Source organism: Alexandromys fortis, unplaced genomic scaffold, assembly GCF_014885135.2.
Source record: "Alexandromys fortis isolate MF-2015 unplaced genomic scaffold, M_Fortis_MF-2015_v1.1 scaffold_74, whole genome shotgun sequence".
Lineage (NCBI taxonomy): Eukaryota > Metazoa > Chordata > Mammalia > Rodentia > Cricetidae > Alexandromys > Alexandromys fortis.
In genome coordinates this window covers 1,930,546-1,951,083 of record NW_026068008.1, presented here as the reverse complement: position 1 = coordinate 1,951,083, position 20,538 = coordinate 1,930,546, and the positions used below count along the sequence as shown (strand labels likewise).

General features: G+C 36.1%; 1 protein-coding gene across 3 annotated transcripts in view; it reads right to left on the bottom strand.

The window, feature by feature from the left end:
• Positions 1-20,538, bottom strand: part of Zc2hc1a (zinc finger C2HC-type containing 1A) — a 39,330-nt gene that overhangs the window by 14,155 nt on the left and 4,637 nt on the right. For all 3 annotated transcript variants that reach the window (XM_050161713.1, XM_050161711.1, XM_050161712.1), the window contains exons 2-7: positions 15,262-15,338; positions 12,829-12,945; positions 6,942-7,083; positions 5,202-5,350; positions 3,498-3,591; positions 2,999-3,098 (exon numbers count right to left, since the gene is read on the bottom strand). In XM_050161713.1, the coding sequence (XP_050017670.1) occupies positions 2,999-3,098; positions 3,498-3,591; positions 5,202-5,350; positions 6,942-7,083; positions 12,829-12,945; positions 15,262-15,338 (679 nt within the window). The remainder of the gene's footprint in view (positions 1-2,998; positions 3,099-3,497; positions 3,592-5,201; positions 5,351-6,941; positions 7,084-12,828; positions 12,946-15,261; positions 15,339-20,538) is intronic.

Genomic DNA, 20,538 nt, shown 5'->3' with positions numbered 1-20,538 from the left:
AGCAGTGATTTAATTAAAACAGCATCTTGTGGTTACTTTGGGTCTGAGCTGATGGCGGTAGGGAAATTAACTAGCAGCCTCCTATAACATGTGTCTGTCTGTGGGTGTATATGATGTATCCATGTGTGTGTACAGCATGTGTGGATGTGGATGTGTCTCTCTGTGGGTTTATATGATGTATACATGTGTGTACAGGATGTATGGGTGCATGTGTCTGTCTGTGGGTGGGTGTGGGTGTATATGATGTATGCATGTGTGTGTACAGCATGTGTGGGTGTGTATGTGTCTGTCTGTGGGTGTATATGATGTATGCATGTGTGTGTACAGCATGTGTGGGTGTGTACAGTGTCCATGCATGTGTACAAATGTATGGGTACATTTGTATCTGTTTGTGGGTGTGTGTGCCTGTCTGTCGGTGGGTGTGGGTGTATATGATGTATGCATGTGTGTGTGAACAGCATGTGTGGGTGTGTATGTGTCTATCTGTGGATGTGTACAGTGTCCATGCATGTGTGTACAAATGTATGGGTACATTTCCGTCTGTTTGTGAGTGTGGGTGTCTGTCTGTGGGTGTATGTGATGGTGTGTGTACAGCATGTATGGGTGTGTATGTTTCTGTCTCTGTGTGTGTATGGCGTCCATGATGTGTGTACAGGATGTATGGGTGCATGTGTGTCTGTCTGTGGGTGTGTATGGTGTGAACAAGCACATGGAGGATAGAAGTTGGTAACAGGAATCATCCTTAACTGTCCTTCCACCGTATTGGCTGATGCAGGGACTCAAAATCAAACCCAGAGCTATTGGTAAGGTTAGTCCTGTCAGCTTAATCTGGGAACTGAGACGTCACCTCCAGGGCTGGAGCATCACAGCAGATTGCTATGCCCACTCAGTGCTGTATGGCTTCTGGGGATCAGAACTCTAGACCTCATGCTTGTATAGCATGTTTTTTAACCACTGAACCAGTTTCCCAGTCCCAAAATTCTTTTTGAAAAATTCTACCAGCCAGCTTCATGTCCACAGCCTACTTAAAACATTTAAAATATAACTTAATATGACCAAAGAGAAAACCAACAATATAACAGAAGTATTGAAAAATATTGCTTTCTAAGCTTTAACCAAAACACACTAAAAAGACTACAACCCAAGTAAAAACAATTCTCTTTGCTATGGTAAATGTCTATATATTATTATTTAATGAGTTCACCAATTGAGAAGACAAAAAGAAATTAGAATTGTTTTGTTAACCAACAGAAGATGAAATAAGAAGACAATTTATTGTACGTTGTTAGTATTTTGTTAGCTGGTATTTGTTTTTGTTTTCTATTATGTAGTCTTCATTATTTGTATTCTTCTTGATCATGTTGGGAATTGAACGCAATGCTTTGCACATGCTAGGCAACTGTCCCACCAATGAGTTATACTATGTGGGTATGTGATCTTTGTGTGTATATGTATACATACTGGTGTGTCTAAGTGTAAGCACACATGTGCCATGCTGCACATGTAAAGGTAAGAGGAACTGGTCCTCACCTCTGCTTTTTGCCCCAAGTCTCTTGTTTGCTGCTATGTATATCAGGCTAGCTGGTCCATGAGCATCTGGCTCTGCCCCCCATATCCCTGGCAGAATGATTGTTACAGTAATGGGCATCACAATGTCTGTGTCTTACATGGGTTCTGGGAATGGAATTCAGATACTCATATTAACATGGCAGATGTTTTACCCACTGACTCATCTCCCCAAACTCGAAGTCTTTGTATATCTTGGATTTCCTATGCTGTCTGAATTGAGTGAGAAAAAAAATAGGTAATGACAATTGACAATTATTTCTCTGTAAATTTTCTTCATGATAATACGTGACTTTGAGTATATTTGAAAATAAAGTAAGTTGTGTTTCTGTAAGCAACCGCACATGTAAAGAAAGACAAGAACTGTATTTTGTGGTAATCCCTTAGCCGTGTGATTCATTAACAGAGGAAAGGAAAGCCATGAAAGTAAGTGTTTCGATAATAAACTAATGTTATCTACAAAGTTTCCAACATTACAATGAAGGTAAAAGCTATTTTACTAAAAGCCATATGTATAAAATGATAGACATTGCCACTTTGTCTAAACATATTTTAGTTCCATTATATTACACTTCATACAATGTAAGTATACTACAGAAAATTCCATTTTGAATGCTGTTTCCTATATTTTCTCATAGCAAAAATCATGAAAATGCATTTATATATATATTTGCCAAATATATTTCTATACATATTATTCTATCAAAACTAAACATTTCATTGATTTTCATACATTATAATAAAAACACTCGACTGTTTTCTAGTTAGGGAGATTTCAGTCAGATCCTGGCTTTTCCTAAATAGTTTTAAACAAGTCTTATTCTCTGAGTTACTCCATGACAAAGGAGACTTAACTAAATCCTATGCACACTGTGCAGCACAATGGCTGATAAATAGTGCTCGACATATTACAGCTGCTACTAAACCTTTATACTTTACATTGCTTCTTAGATGCCCCAAAATAAAGCTGTTCACTCAAACACACACGGACACACACACACACACAAATACGCACACGAACACACACATACAAACACACAGACACACATGCACACACATGAACACACATACAAACACACATACACAGACACACACGCACACACATGAACACACATACAAACACACATACACACATGCACACACACGAACACATGAACACACACATATACACACAAACACACACATACGGACACACACATACACATGAACACACAGACAAAGACAGACTCACATGCACGCACTTTAAGGGTCTTGATGAGAACATACTATATTCTCTGAAACAATAAACTGAGATTGCTCCACATCATCACTGATTTATCTCCTTTCCAGCAATGCGCTGAAGAAAACACACACACTTAGAAAAAATAAGGACAAACAGAACAGTGATGTGATTAAAATATATACAACAATAACACACTCAGCATGGACTTACCCTGCCTGAGGGGCTGCTATTGCTTTATGAGAAGGAGATAAGGTCTGGAGTTTGTTTCCCAAAGAACTGTTAACTGAAGATGCTTTACCCGAAGGCACACCTTATAATAAAAAAAGGCAACAGTTTTAACAAGTCTCAAGGCAAAGTCATACAAAACAGAGCCTCTAACAAGGAAAGCAGTTCTTTATCAACACTCTGCCTAGTTCTACATAATTTACAACTACTAATGAGGAGTATGTTATCTCGTCATGGGTGAACAACATCCCACTTCAGGGTTATCTTCTTCAAGCCCTTAGGACTTGTCTTCTCAGAACAGCTGTCAAGTTCAGGTATAAGAAATGCATGAAAACACTGTGGCCTTTCAAGTAATCAAGAGAAGAACCGGGCTGGGGAAGTTAGGCAGCACTACTCAGTTTTACTCAGAAAGAGCTACTGCCATTTCCTCATCAGCTAACATGCTTTCCTTCTGTTTGTTTAGTTCCCGTGCGGAGCTCATTACCTACAACAGCTTTGCTAGCAGTACTTGGCTGTGGGAGTCGGGAAGATGCTGCAGTTCCAGGAGAATTTGATTTTTTAAGTGGAGATGGTTTATACTAAAATAATGAAAATTAAAAAAAAATTATCAACATCATTTTGTTATCACGGAATGCAAACTTAGCAAGTAATTCAACATCACAGAAGACCTAATGACAGACTTTTTGTTTTATAAGAAAAGGCTACAGAGATAGATGGTGATGACATGTATGCAGCATTCTGCATCAATTTAGTAATACTGAATCACATGTTCACATTTATAAAATAAAGTATTCTAATACAGAAATCAAAACAAGATTACTTTTACAAAAATGTTTAAGTAACTCTTCTATAAAAACTGTAAATGTCTCAGGAAACACAAAATTCACAATTATTTGAAAACTATTTTAAAAGCTATAAATTTTAGATTAGGTGAGGAAAAAAACATCATTTCAACCGATTTGAGGTTGCAACACATACTTGCCAGCACACCAATCAGATGAATAAAGAAAAGTTATTCAGCTGAACTGACATCACTTAATTTAATTCAAAATGTTTCCAGACAGACAGTGACAAAGAGTTAGAAAAGCAACAAAAACAAAGCCTGGCTTTTCACTTAGTAAAAAGAATAAGGCAGAGGAATAATGTACATGTGTTTGTATATACAAAGAAAACTGAAGGCAGAAGCATAAAAGACCTCAAACAATGTATAAGAATAATTACATTTCATTTCAAGTTCAAGTATATGTCCAAACAAACGACCCAGGGTGCTTGCCAGACAAATTAAAGCAAACAAACAAACAAACAAACAAAGAACTATTTGTAGTCTAGTAAAAAGACTAGAAAAAACATATTTAAGATAGAGAAAAGAAAGAAAACATGTGAGCAAAACCAAGAATCGTAAGTAGAAATAACTAATTTTTTATGAGATAAAATATACTTCAAAAAAAATCACCAGAAAAAATATACTTTAAAGGACCAATAAGTAGGGCATTAGATATCATGGATTATAACTGCAGACATTACTACAATCTAAAAAATTTCCATATATGTGATATACAAGTGGCAAAATTAACATGAAAAATAGAAAATACTATAATCAAAGCTAAATATTTTAGCAAATCTCCTATCACTGGTGTGAGAATCAAAAGAAATGCCAATAGGAATCAGCCAGTTGGCCTGGCATTTATAAATCCAACACACAATATAGAACAAACATTTCACTCCAGATGCCATGCAGCAAATACCATAAGACCACATACAGAACAACAGAACACATTTTAATAGCGTAAAAACTTTGGCAAATACATTCTTGAACCAAAACAGAATTAAAATAAACAAAATATATCTAGAATACTATAATTATCTGCCAATAAATGATTCACTTAAAATGAACTATGATTAAAAATTAGAATATATTTTAAATTGAATAAAAAGGGCCAATAAAATGCAATTACAGCAATCCTAGAGAAAGGAATGAAGCCCCTACTAAATGAAATATCTTAATAAATTAATCTGTGCTAATTTTTCTCTCAAGTAATTCAAATTATATATCAAAGCCCTTAGCAACATCCATTTTAGCTGATGGGAAAACTGTAGTTTAGTGTTATAGATTATAAACATAAAACTATGAATCTCAAAGAGGCACATTCTCACTAGTTTTTAGAAATAATTGAACTCATGCATTCACCTGTGGCCGAGACGCTGGCTTTCCTTTGGCTTCAGCAGAAAATTTGCCCTTATTACTAATGCGCGCCGCCTGTTCTTTACAAAAGTTGATATGTCTGTCTGCTGCATTTTCATTGAACCTTCTCTGGCAATATGGACACTGAATGTAATCTAAAGCACATCAAAGGAGAGAGAAGTTAGTAACACAACACCGTAGTGGACAGTAAAAGCTTTTATGAATAAACAATATAAACAATGCCATCTGATAAGCACAGTTCCCATTCTCATATAACAGCCAATGTGGCTGACCCTAAACTTAGTAAACATAGTTAAGAAAAAGTTTAAAAGCCTTTTCTATCTCCTGCATTTGAATCAATTTAAGTTAAACTGAAAGAAAAAATAAAATAAATTGTCAGTAGAAAAAACCAGTAAGAAAAAAGCATTGTTTTCTTTGACCATGGACATGAACTTTATATGGCACCTAAATAAAAACACATTGCAATATAAATACATGTACAGATTAAACTAAAATGTCTTTTTCAAAAAATCAAAAATAGGTAAAATACTGCCAAAAAATGTATTTTCTAAAAAGAGGTCCCAAGAAATGGAAGAGATAATTTAAAAATCAGAGTTTCACTGGCATAACTCAAACTTTAAAATTTTTCCCAGTTATTTGTAGAACAGTCTAAAATATTAGCAACAATTCGAATGTCCTGCTCAAACACTGGGAGAATTCTTCCAGGCGGACTACCCTGAAGAACGCCACTGCTGCATCACTTACATGGACTGGAAAAGACTCAGAAGCTAAGAGGTAGTATGGAAATGTCTCTAAAGCAGGGAGCTCAACGCTACAGGAAATAAATGTCAGCTAGGAAGGGTTCCAGGTAGCCCAGCTGGATTGTTCCAGAAATGCACAGCATCATTAATACTTCTGCAGTTGGCCGGTTATAGCATGTAAGCGTAATCTGGCCTGCCTATTGCCTGATTTTGAAAAAAAAAAAAAAGTTTGATCTTTTGTAAATATAATTCTACTGATTCATTTAGATATTATCCACGGCTTATAACAAGAAAAAGCTAAGTAGTTCTCAGTAGCCTTAGCGATATTCAATACCTAACTACAACTGAGCCTTTCACTGAAATAGCTGGCAAATGTCTCCTCTAGAATAAAATCCAGGTTTGCTGAAGAACATCCTCTTTGCTAGGAAGTAAACTCCAGTCCAGACAACCAAGTCAGTTTTAATATGGCTGTTTATGTTAAAATGACATCCTGTTGACAATGCTATAATACCCAGCAATAAGATGTAAATTCTACTACTTTAAGTCTATCTCAATAACTCACAGTTTTCTTACAATGTTTACCTTGATAATAATTAACGGCACAACTGATAGTTTCCCAGTAGAAACTGTATCAATATATTATTTTTAAAACATAATTTAGGTAATTGGTCTATACCACAGGTTCTGGATTAATTATATATTTTAAAAATATAACTTTCTTTTCAGGCAAGATACCAAAGTTTTCAGACATAAAGCTATGTTTAAACAAAAGCATAGTGATAAAAAGTAATGTTTGTATTTATTGCGCTGTAAGGATAGATCTTTATATCTAGATGCTTGGATTATCACCATTATTTGACACCATAGTATTTCAAGATTCTATGTCATTTGGTTTCAACATAAAAATTATTTTGTATCAACTGGAAATACAAATTCTATCATTCAGTGCCCACATGAACATCCCTGTCAGCAACACTCCACATACCAGGGTCATAGGAAGGCGGAGGAGGAGGAGGAAGTTTGCCACCCTCTTTAAGTGCCTGATCAAGGCCTTTTGCTGCTCTTATGGTGGCAATGAATTCCTCATGCTTTCTTCTCCAATTAGATGGCTTCTTTGGTGGTTCTGGCTAAACATAAAGAAAAAACAAAATCAAAAATATATTTTCTAATATACTGAAATAAAATTTCAGATAAAGCCATATTATTTTAAGTGATCTCTTATCAAGAATTCATCAGTGATCTCTCCCAAATTAAAAAGCTGCAATCACACTGTGCAGCTTTTAAACACAATTCTTCTTAAGGCAGACGTGTTACAGTGTCCTCTACAGACATAATAGTCGTATTTGTGCTCCTGCTCTGACTTCTCCTTTCTCGGCCTCTCTACAATAAAATTTCCCAAAACCAAGGGGTTTAACCTGACATTAGGGCAGGCAGAAAACAGTCCCACGTGGGTTTCACTGGGTCTCTTGACAGAGACTGAAGATGCTCGCATCGGACCACTGGGTCATCTGTATTTACTCTGTGAAGGGGTCATATTCCTAGGCAACTTCTTTCCTTGGCTTTTAGGCTTTTTGAAATAACTCCTCCTATGTATAGAAGAAATTACTTGTTTTCTCTCTAATTCCTGAGGAACTGTAGATGATTTGATATGCAGAATTATTACAACACTGTTAGTTAATTCACTACTTACTGTTGAAGGGTTTTTTTTTGCTTTGTTTAATTTCATTTTTATTTTATTCATTGTATATTTTATTCATTCTGGCATATAATGTGACATAAAGAGTTCAACTGTTTATTTAAAGATAATCACGCAGTAATTTCTGTATCCTTTAACTCCTTACTCCACACTACCCCAACACTGGGATAAAACATTCACCACAAACTAAATACATGACTGTAGATACATACCCGATAATCTAACTATTCTTAATGTCTTTATTTTTAAAATCAAAAATGAATATGCATTCAATCAAAGTAAAAAAAGTTATTTAAAAATACAAATGCAAAAGTAAGCAGTGAAAATTAAAGCCCTAACTCGTAGGCCTAGCTCTGGCCATGCACATATGTACAGGACTCCAGTGACAGTGTAGTTCTCACACACATCCAAGAGGAGACAGTACAGAGAACCACAACTGCAGAGACTAGGTGACCGTGGTAGCCAACCCCAACAGATACAGCCATGAAGCAAGCCACTGTTATCTGAGGCTCAAAATAAAAAAGGGGGGGAGGGACAGAAAGATTATAAGAGTCAGAAGACAGGACACCTGCTCCAAGAAAGGGCCCACCAGTCACACCAGGAAATCTGCATCCATAGAAAACAAAACCATACGCTTGCCTGAAGACGACTAGCATAATGTCAACACCAGCTGACATGTAAATGAAGAGCTACAGATAGTCTGTGCCTACCGGGAGAGGAATAATATATGTACTTCCAGGATGAGCATCTATATAGGTTGTCTAATCCCAAGATGTCCACCCTGGACACATTCACATCTGAGCAATGCCAATAGACTCAATAGGTTAGATATAAACGTGGGTGTGTGCATGCAGTGTACATACAATAATTAAATAAGATATGCATTTGGAGAGCAGTACATGGGAGGAATTAAAGGTGAGCAGTAGTACTGTATATATAGTGCCAATGTATAAAGTTTCCAAATTCACCTACAAATTAAAAATAGCATATGATGCACAGCTCTTACACAAAAGGATACCAAAAAGAAAAGTTTGTCAAGAAATCTCATAAGATAAAATGGAAAATAATTTTACAAAAAAAGGAACAAGCAAAAAGTCACAAAACTTATATTTGTTTTTTAAAAGTAAAATATTATTTTAATAACTCCCACCAAAATTTCCCAGGCCCACATGCTATCTGACGTCTTTTAAAGCACAACAAAGCCATATTCCCCAAAATCATATGAGAGTATCAAAAACTTTGTTGAGTTAGAAAACCTACTTTCACTCATGGATATATATGCAAAAATGTAAAATTAAAAGTTTACTTTCCAGTTAAATGGTGATATTTATCTGCTCCGCAGAATTAGGCATCTAATGGCAAGGTGTACTGGTCTTTTCTACTTGTTTTCCTCACAGACCAATCTTTCTACCAAGGCAAGCCTTCCTGTTTGTTTGTTTGGTTTTGGATTTTCTTATTGTTTATATTGAGCTATATATGTTTCTCCGTTCCCCTCCTTCCTTCCCCCTTCCCTTCTACCCTCTCCCATAAACTCCATCTTCCAATGTACTCAAATATTTTGTCTTTTTCTCCTTCCTATGTAGATCCATGCATGTCTCTTTTAGGGTCCTCTTTGTTGTCTATGCTCTCTGGGATTGTGAATTGTAGGCTGGTTTTTCTTTATGTCTAAAAGCCACTTATGAGTGAGTACATGTGATAATTGTCTTTCTGGGCTTGGATTGCCTCACTATGTTTTCTAGATCTATTTGTCTGCAAATTTTAAGATGTCATTATTTTTTTTTTCCGCTGTGTAGTACTTCACTGTGTAAATGTACCACATTTTCCTTATCCAATCTTCGGTCTAGGGACATTTAGGCTGTTTCCGGGTTTTGCCTATTACAAATTAATGCTGCTGTGAACATAGTTGAGCACATGTCCTTGTGATATGATTGAGCATCCTCTAGGTATACCCAAAAGTTGTATTGTTGGGTCTTGAGGTAGGTTGTTTAAAAATTACCTAATAAATAGCCATACTGATTTCCAAAGAGGCTGTATGATTTTGCATTGTTACCAGCAATAGAGGAGTGTTCCCTTTACCCCACATCCTCTCGAGCATAAATTGTCATCAGTGTTTTTGATCTTGGCCCTTCTTACAGGTGTAAGATGGAAGATCACAAGTTCTTTTAATTTGCATTTCTCTGATGGCTAAGGATGTCGAGCAATTCCTTAAATGTCTTTCAGTCATTTTAGATTCATCTGTTGAGAGTTCTGTTTAGGTCTGTACCCCATTATTTTAATTGGATTACTTATTATTTTGATGACCAATTTCTTGAGTTCTTTGTATATTTTGGAGATCAACCCCTCTGCCCAATGTGGGGTTGGCGAAGATCTTTTTCTATTCTGTAGACTGCTGCTATGTCTTATTGATCATGTCCTTTGTTTTACAGAAGATTCTCAGTTTCAGGAGGTCCCATTTATTGTTTCTTTCTTGTGCAAATATGACTAACAGCCTTCTTATTATTCATCCCTGAATGTATTTGGTTTTTGAGGTTTGGTAACCACGTCCACAAATACAGCTTCACAGGTCCATGAGAGCCTCTGAGAAAATTCCAAGTAAACAAGACAAGAGTCTTGTAGACCTTTGTTCCTCCAGAACATGGGCTGTTCTTGGAATGTTCTCATGCTCCTCCCAGGTTATTATAATAATAGCAGTGGGCTTTACTTTGGATTACCTATCATCTTACCCATTATTCTTTAGATGATGTTTGCAAGCACAGATTGCCTTCCTGACTATATTCAGTCTAAACTCCTGGACCTTATCCTTCTGTCTGTATACAATTTGAACTCAAGTGAACTTTGCTCACATGACCTGACCTTGCTTAACCCTCAAAATATAAATCATGTGAAGCCCTAAATAAACTTGAGACTTTAGCCTCATTTTTAGGCTCTGTTCTCCAGGTTCACACTGCCAACTAGAGCAGCAATGCTGGTGCAGCTACAAGGAAGAGATTTGGAAGAAGAAAAACAAAAGGCAACTGCTAGGCTACAGGGAAAGGCAATTCTCTTTGGGAAAGAATATACTACTTCTAAATAAGGCTCATGACTGCAGGTCCTTGCCTTTTACATGTCTATGGAAAATAGAAGACTATCGCTGAGACCTTCTCTCCCTTCCTGTTCAAGCAACCACTTTTAGAAAGAGACCCATCTTATAACTGGGCCTCTTACCTTCAGGAAGGGTCCTGAAAACATCTAGCACAGGACCTGCTCAACTCTGTATTCCCCACCTCCCCAATTTCTCCTTTCTGGCTTTAGCAATACAAGTCTGCATACTTTATCTTCTGTCTAACCTGGTGTAGTTGTTAAAAAGCTATACATTCTTAAAGAACTCAGCTTAGAGAAACTACCTTTAAGATAAAAAGACCCTCTCATGTATATGGTATCATATTCTTAGTCACAGAATCCCATAAACTTTCTACATATGCTTTTTGGGGTAATTTAGGCTGGACTGCCATTGCTGTAGGCCGTTCTTATTCAGTCTATGCATGATGTCTTGTTCTTAACTTTACCCAAACTAGAGTGTGTTCTATCATTTAGGTGTTTGTGATTTTGTAGGATTTCCTCAACAAATACAGTAAGAATATACTACAATGATAACATCTAATTGCTTTCAAACCTTAATATGTATGTGACTCACCCAAGAGTCCTATAAACAGCAGATTTTAATTCAATGTATATATGTGAGGCCCAAGACTGCATTTCTAACATGCTCTCAGATAACGCTGCTAACACACTATGGATCATATTCACAGAGGAGCCAGGCAGCAAACTACTCAGTAAAGGTTTTACTTTGCTTTTATTCTTAAAGCAGTTCAATGATGCTTTTTAAAGAGCAGAGTACCATCTGAATATTAAGATCTTGTGTAATCTCCAAGTAGTCCCTAAGACACTACCTCTATCAACATTATACTGTACAGGGAAAGAGAAGTATACATAAGCCTAATAAGCATAGTGTGGCACATGACCAGATCAATGTCCAGGATTTGTGGACACAGAACTGCTCGGAGTGCAGGCTCCTCCTGGGACAGATGAGATGAAGTTGGGAAACGGTTGCTTTGCAAACCAAGCATAGATGAAAGCAAACTTTCTCTGCCCATTTTCCAATGTTCTGTCAGAAACTGTACCCTGGATAGGGAAGTGGCCTTACAGCTCAGTTCTTCACGCTCCACCAGATATAGATTAAGGAAGTGCCTTGCTTCTGTAAAATTTTTGCTTTGTTTCTATGTACTTCTTTTCATTTTTATTACTGTTATTTATTGAGATATTGTTTCTTACATCATCTCTCATGATCATGTACGTGGGTAAAGGGGGATTTCCAGAGTTGAGATTAATGCTTCTTAGTCTGTATAAAAAGCCATACAAAATAAAGCTTGTTATGCAGTTGTTCATACTCTGAATCCCATGACCTGATTTATATGAGACCTTTTACCCAGGGACCCCAACACAGCAGACACTGATAGAGATTCTCACTCTTTTCCCCAGCCTCTGTATATATGAGATACGCTGTCTCAAATATATGGCTAATTCACCTATGGTAGCTAATGTAATCATGTAAACAGCACCTGTATGAAAAACTTCAAATATTGGTTTATGCTTCTTAATCAAGTCTCACATCTTCCCTGCAAATATTCAGAGACAGCAAAGCAAAGATAAATGTTTCATTAGCTTAGCTTCAAGTAACATTTTCTAAACGAATGTGCTACTGGACACAGCAGCTGGGAACTGACCGTGGTTCCTCGGGGAGAGTACCAAGTACTCTTAACTGCTAAGTTATTTTTTTAATCCTAATGTAACTTTAAGAAAATCACTTTATTAAGTTTGTTTTGTGTTATTCAAATCAACGCACAATAAAAAGCATAACATAGCCAGTTTGAGGAAGTCACTCAAATACTTGTCCATTTTCAAACTAGCTCACAGTGAAGTTCTACACAACTAGAATGGCCACCTGAAACCACAGTTTCCCATATACATTTATCCAGTGACATTTCTATTCTCTCGTTAACTAAAATAAAATTTAGGTTTCTGATATTTATTCTGAATACATAGCACTGAATTTTGTTTATTCTACCTAGAATAACACTCATTATGATCTTTTCAAGAAGTATAATAAGATTTATACTGTTCCAAAGTTTATAGTTACCCTGGGTTTAAGAGGTTTGACTGTGGGAATATCAGTGCCTTCAGCTCTTTGCCTGCTTGAATCAAAAGTCTTCCTCTTTTTAGTGGCAGTTTTCTGGCAGATGGGTCCGTGTTTTTTCTGTTAAAATAAAGATGTGCAGCATAATATTTTATTTTCCGCAGAAGAGAAGACCACCAAACTAAACATTCAGTTTATCTTACACACTATGTTAAAAACCAAGGGACAAAGTTATATCTTCCCTTAATTAAGCTTTAACACACACACACACACACACACACACACACACACACACACACTTACCTTTAAGGAAATTATATAGAAATGCTACCCTAAAATTTTATCAGAAGTCATTTAATATTCTAGTTCTCACTGGGGCAAAGATCAAGCAATAATAAAACAATTCAAAACTACTTCAGTTTAAAATCTTTAGTAAATACAAAACACAGATATGAGAAACATCATGCAAGGGAAGAATGACGCAGTCTCGGGGTTACAAAAGTTACCCCATTGGTAGTTGGACGGCATATGCTAACATAAAAATGGATTAATACAACACGAACCCAAAATAACAAACCGAGTGGTCTAATTTGTGTCCTCTTTTCTCCCAGAACTCAAAACCTTCTCCTCCATCTAGAACCCAAGCTTGCTTTCTTCACAAAGACCTTCTTATGGTGTGTAATCGTCTATGTCTAAATTGTTTTGCTAATAAATGCTAACACATTTGCTCCTTTTAAGCACACAGAGTTGAAATTATCTTAGCTAATCTCCAAATAACCAGTTCTCTAGAAACAAGAATTCTCCCTCCACTATAAACAGCTTGTTGACCGATGATAGTGTACTAAAAGCATCTTTGTTCCTTTTGTATTTGAGAATATGCTCGTGAAACTGGCACTGTGAAGTCTGTCTGAAAAAAAAAAAAAAAAGAACTGACTTATTGAGTCCTGATGCTATCCCACACCCACTATTTGTATCTTTTAGCTTTATTTCGAAGAACATTGGACAATAAATGCTCTGAAATAAAAGGTTTGAAGATGTACTTTTATGTGTATGAGCATGTACTTGTACGTATGTATATGTACTACAGCATGCATGGTTACCTACAGAGGCCAGAAGAGTTTGTAGGATCCCCGGGAATTAGAGTTATGGAGGGTTGTACAATATCATGGGTCCTGGAAGCAGAACCTGGGTCCTCTTCAAAGGCAACAAGTGCTCTTAACTGCTTAATCATCTCTCCATTCCCTAGAATAAACTTTTTAAATGTCTATTTTTTTTTCTTTTTTCTCTGGTGACACAGGGTCTTACACTAAGGGTCAGGCTGGCCTCAAAAACTTGCAGCTGTCTTCCTTTCTTGGACTTCCGTGTGTTAGTATTAAAGGTATTAATCAGTAACTAATGGCTCTATTTCTTAATAAAAATAGTGGCAGCAGGCAACTTTCTAGAATTCTCACATAGGTCTGTCCTTGGAAAGTTTGCAGTATATGTCAAGGGTATGTGGTGCCTACTCAAAAATCTGATTATATAAAGTATGGTTGTTTTAAACTTTGACATCATTTAATTAAATATTTAAATAGGGAGGAATATTTTTTTGTTTTCTATAGAAGATAAGCAGTATATTTGAAAATAGTTAAGAGAAGAAATTGCTGAAGATATATGATGGTATTTCTAAATGATTACAAAAAAGTCATCATTATGTAGAAGGAATCTACAATCAGAAGATTTTCAAGCATTAATTCTTCATTTTCCTTAACAGAAATAGCCTCAAGGATGCACAGTGGAATGTGCCAGAACTTCAGTTAGCAGACTGATATTTTAAAAAATTAATATCAAGTTACTAATAACTGCACATTTATATCTGAGATTTAAAAAGATACAAAGACATAATTATTATTTTATATATACCTGGGTAACTTTATCAGGATTAATTAAACATGCTTCTATTCAATTTCTGTATGATAAGAAGACGAAATTAAGACATTTTTAGCTGTACTTTTATATTGTAAAACAACAAAATCTTTGCTTTGGAGGATTTCAAACACAGAAAGAAAACAGAAAGAGTGACCCTATTTATTCATCATATTGCTCAGCAATTATATTTTAGCAAATAATCCTGTTCCTGCAAAAATTTTAAAGCAAATTCTTGAGATTATAACATTTTTGTTAATACATTCTCACATTTATGAGGTGCTATATGCCTCTTAAATTTGTGTTTTGTGTTTCTATCTCATAGTATTCCTACTACTTCTACAAAGCTGGAATATTTAACATATGAAAGTAGAGTTCAGAAGTTCAGTCATTTATAGATGAAACTAATCTTTAAAGATTATCCTCTGTGAACTCCCCCACAACTTTCAGCCATAACAACTATTCTCAAGTATGAAACAATGCCAGATCTACCGGGTTCCAACACAAACAGGTTAGAGTCCGCCTACTCACCAGGGCTAATGGAAAGAATGTCCTTCCACAAATCTTGCAGGGCAACAATTCTCCAACTTGGACAACACTTCCATTTTCTAAAACATAAAATAATCCAGTTAAAATGTTTTCACAACGAAAATTTCAAAACTTTAAGCTTTTAATGTTTCCTGTATGATCTTATAGGTGAGTTGGGAGCTCTTAGGTAAAAGTTGCAATTCAAAATGAGCAAATTATCAATATAAATGGCTTGAGCCTTAGAGTTATCAGTGACATAAAAAACAATAGTACACACAAAACAGTGACAATCCAAGAAAAAACAAATTGATATTGTTGGGAATATGTAGTTTTAATTATTTATGCGTTCTGTAAATACCAAAAAATCAGAATTAGATCTATCTTATTAGGTCTAAGGCATAAAAAGCTATCACTCGTGATAGTTAACCACCCTAAGTTTATATGGGTGTCTAGAATGAAGGGAATATTGTTTTACTATCAACAGATAATAGAAAATTTAAGTATCCAGAGTGAAGATCATCTAGTTATACTGTGATCAGGCTGGAAAAAAAATTGATCAATCAATCAATTAAAAAAATGATCCACTATTTATATAAGTTGTACATCACATATACTCTAAATTACTCATTTTATTTATTACACATATAATGCTTAACATTAAAGTCACTCATTAGACTTTTGCACTGAAGTATTCTAAACTCACAGGCACAATGTCGGAAATAGCTAGCTACAATTTGTATGCCATTAAAGAAGCCTACCATGATACAACAAACTTTATAACTGAAATGATTCAAAAGAAAAACAAACCTATGTTCTTTGAGACACTATACAACTGATTTAATTAAACATTTTATATCAAAGTATTAAACTTATTCTCATACCTATAATTTCCTAAAAGTGAATTACAAACCTATAAAAATTACCCACCTATCAACTACTGAAATCAAACTGACTATGGAATTCTTTTTATATAAAAAGAAATTAGAAAAATATTTTCTGCTCAAAACAACAAACTCCTGAAAAAATGCATAATTTGACTCCATAAAATATGTCCTTTGGTCACCAGGTGAGAGTCCACAGAAAAACAATACAGCAATCCCAGACAGACCAGGAAGAAGGCACTCAAATGCCGCCACACAAGGAGGGTTGTTCTCCCACTCCTCTAGTACCCCACTGCACTATTTCACTGGTGAACAAGGACTATTTGAGACTCAGATGGAGGTGAGCTGTCTGGATAGCAGTCCTCAAGCTGAACATTAGAAAAGCAAATCAAGATTCACCTGATGTTTTCCTCCTCTGATACTGGCATAAGAATGGAGAAACCTCCCTGACCTGGACTATGAGAGCTGAAGTACCTTCCATACAGAACCTCATTAGGTTCATTAAGATAAGAAGGTCTTTAAGTCAAACAGAACATGCTTAATAATCTATTAAGTTTCCTAAATTTACATAAACTCTTAAATAAAAATCAATTTAAAAATTAAACAGTATAAATGATAAAAAAAATTTACACAGTTCACTTGCTTAAAAGAATATTTCTTTAGATATCTACTTGTTAGGCCCATTACAAAGCAAAACCTAATGATAATTGATTCCTAATTAGTGGTAGGTGCCTAGCATGCCTAAAGCCATAGGTTTAATTTTACACACACCCCCCCCCCCCCCCACACACACACATTTTCCCAGTTAACTATGCAGAATAAAATGAATTCCATTCACTGATAAGCTCTGAATGGCGACCTGAGTACCTACTTGTTAGCAGACACATACTGGAGCACAAGGTGAGCAACACAACCATTGCTCTCTAAAGCCAGTACAACTTATTTACTTATCTACTCAAGTCGGCAAGAATGAAATTGTCTCTCACGTTTTCACTAAAAACTTTAAAACTTATTATCTGCCATAGGTTTACCATATGATAAAATCTAATTTTTGGAATTCTCACAAGTCATCAAACATGTTCAAATGTCTTTAAAGCAAAAAAAAAAAAAAATCAGTGCCACTAAAAAAAGGTGTGTGAGTGTGTGTGTGTATGTGTGTGTGTGTGCGTGCATGCGTGCGTGCGTGTGTGTGTGTGTGTGTGTGTGTGTGTGTGTAGGTATCTTAGTTAGGGTTTTATTGTTGTGAAGAGACACTATAACCATGGCTACTCTTAAAAAGCTAACCATTTAATTGGGGCTGGGTTGCAGGTTCAGAAGTTTAGTTCATTACCATCACTGTGAAAACCATGGTGGCACACAGGCAGACATGGTGCTGAAGAGAAGAAAGAGCTGAAAGTTCTGCATCTGGGTCAGCAAGCAGAAGGAAATGACAGTGCCAATGGTCCTGGCTTGAACTTCTGAAACCTCAAAGCCCACCCCAGTGACACATTCCCTTCAACAAGGTCATACCACTTAAAGTGCCTATCCTTATGAGTCTACGGTGGCCAATTTCATTCAAACAGGAGGCCACTGGGGGACAAAAAAAATAAATGCATAGTCTTATCCAGTGCTGGACTTAGATGTTGTATTAACAACTGCCTGGCAGTAGCTGCATGAAGGATATATAGAAACCAACTACTTTTTAACTGGTTTGAGGCCTCATCCACAAGATGGAATTTATGGCTGGTACTGCAACTCTAAAGTCCCTGGCTCTTAAGATATTTTGGAGATCAGACCTCTGTCTGATGTGGGGTTAGTAAAGATCTTTTCCCATTCTGTAGGCTGCTGTTTTTTTCTTGTTGACCGTGTCCTTTGCTTTACAGAAGCTTTTCAGTTTCAGGGGGTCCCATTTATTGTTTCTCTCTGTGTCTGTACTGCTGGGGTTATAATTAGGAAGTGGTCTCCTGTGCCAATGAGTTCAAGTGTACTTCCCACTTCTCTTTTACAATGTTCAGTGTGGCTGGCTTTATGTTGAGGTCTTTGATCCATTTGGACTTGAGTTTTGTGCATGGTTTATAGATATGGATCTATTTTCATTCTTCTACATATATGGACCTAGAAAACATTATTTTGAGTGAGGTAACCCAGACACAGAAAGACAATTATCACATGTACTCACTCATAGGTGGTTTTTAAACATAAAGCAAAGAAAACAAACCTACAAACCGCAATCCCAGAGAACTTAGACAACAATGAAGACACTAAGAGAGACTTACATAGATCGAATCTATATGGGAAGTAGAAAGTAGAAAAAGACAAGATTTCCTGAGTAAATTGGGAGCATGGGGACCTTGGGGGAGGATTGAAGGAGTGAGGGGAGAGTCAGGGAGGGGAGCAAAGAAAAATGTAGAGCACAATAAAAACATCAATAAAAAAAAAAAGTCCCTGGCTCAAGGGGCCATGGTTTTCAAGGGGCCATGAGCTCTAGAAGGAGCCTATAACTGTTGTTTTACTAAACAGACATAGTGTCAAACAGTGTTCTAAATATTTACATTTAGACCCATAGAATCAGTGCTGCCTAGCTTGGCTAGAGAAGCTTCTTCTGATGAGGGCAGCAGTTAATGTAGAGACTCAAAACCAAAGTGCTGAGGTTAAGTGACTGCTGAGGGCTCAGCCAGGACTCAGAAAACATCTCAGAGGGAGGGCCCTCAAAGAATGTAACAAGGGAAATGCTTCTGTCTGGACAGGACAGGCCACTGCACTGAGAATTCCCTGAAGTCATGTTACAGGCATGAGACTGAGCCTGGACTCAATGGTTATGAAAATAGTAAGAAAAAATATGAGGACATGGGGATGTTTTGGCAAGTGTCTCTGGGAAGTAGGAAAAATGAATTGGGGTGGATATGATCATGATACATTGTGTGTGTGTGTGTGTATCAAAAATAAAAGAAAAATATTTTGTTTAAAATACTTTAGTATTATAAAACTCAGAAAACAAATCTTATCCCTGTAAAACTTAACTAATACAAACTTGATTCTCTTAAGAGTTCTAATATTCATTGGTTTCAAAACTTCTATAAGGTTTGAAATTATACTTTTATGTAACACTAGTATACAATATTGGTGAGGTGAAATAATATCTATTATCTGAAATAGTTTTAAATACTCTAAGATGTATACAATAGGAGAAAACATTTTCAAAAAAAGTTTTGGATAACAGAACAATTCCAGCATTCATTACTGTATGTGAATGTGCTTACAGGTAGTTTTATACACAATAAAGAACCACAGCTCATCTGAATTCAACTTTTCACATGCAATATAACTCTTGAATTTGTTTTGCCACTTTCTTCTGAAGGTCATTTACAGATGGCTCTTCTTTCATACCTACCATCTCCAAAATGTCCTAAAACTTCCCTGTTCAAATCATTTTAGACTTCCACATATACACTTACTATATTCTATACATAACCCTCCACCTCACTTGAATTATCTGACTTTGGATTAACAAATAAAACTTAAATGATTTAAATTTTCTTAAAACATTCAAGCTTTCTCTAGATTTCCAACTTTATCACAATATCTTATCTCAGAAGAATTTTTAATCCAGGATTTCTTTTACTGCAGTTTCATTGACCTAGTCAACTACAATCTAAGAAACTAACGTTTATCTTGATGTGCTCTCTCAGGCCATATTTTCATAGTTAATGTCAGAGTGCAATTATTCAATGTATTATCAGCTATTGCCAATCTCTTAGTATTTCTAATATACAAGCTAAATTTTTCCACTAAGTGCATACATGCAAAACCATGGCACCTATAGGCCGGCCACCTGGTTCCAGGCATCCACCAGGGAGTTGAAAAGGGATGCAGCACAGACGCTGAGACACTGCTCTAAGTTCCTCCCTAGTTGTTTGCCCTTCATAAACCGTTGTCAAATGCTTTGTTACATGGGCAAATGCTTATGAAATGTTATATTAAACAAAGTTAAATGAATTTTCTTATCAATTAAGAAAAAAAGACAGAATGCTGTTATTTTCTACTAGTCATTTCGTCAGACATTCTTTTTCACTCAGGGAATATTTCAGATCGATTTCCTGGGTAGCATATTTTTAAATACTGACACAGTCTAGTTAGCCACCCTCCACTCCCTATGTGATTAGACACACTTTCTAAGCCTATCCATATACTTGATGTGGGAGTGGTTTCTTATTAATAAAGAAACTGCCTTGGCCCATTTTATTGGATAGAAAATTAGGTAGGCGGAGTATACAGAAGAGAATTCTTGGAAAAAGAAGCTGAGTCGAGGAGTCGCCATGATTCTCCCGCTCCAGACAGACACAGGTTAAGATCCTCCCTGGTAAGCCAGCTCGTGGGCTACACAGAATATTAGAAATGGGTTAGAACAATATGTAAGAGC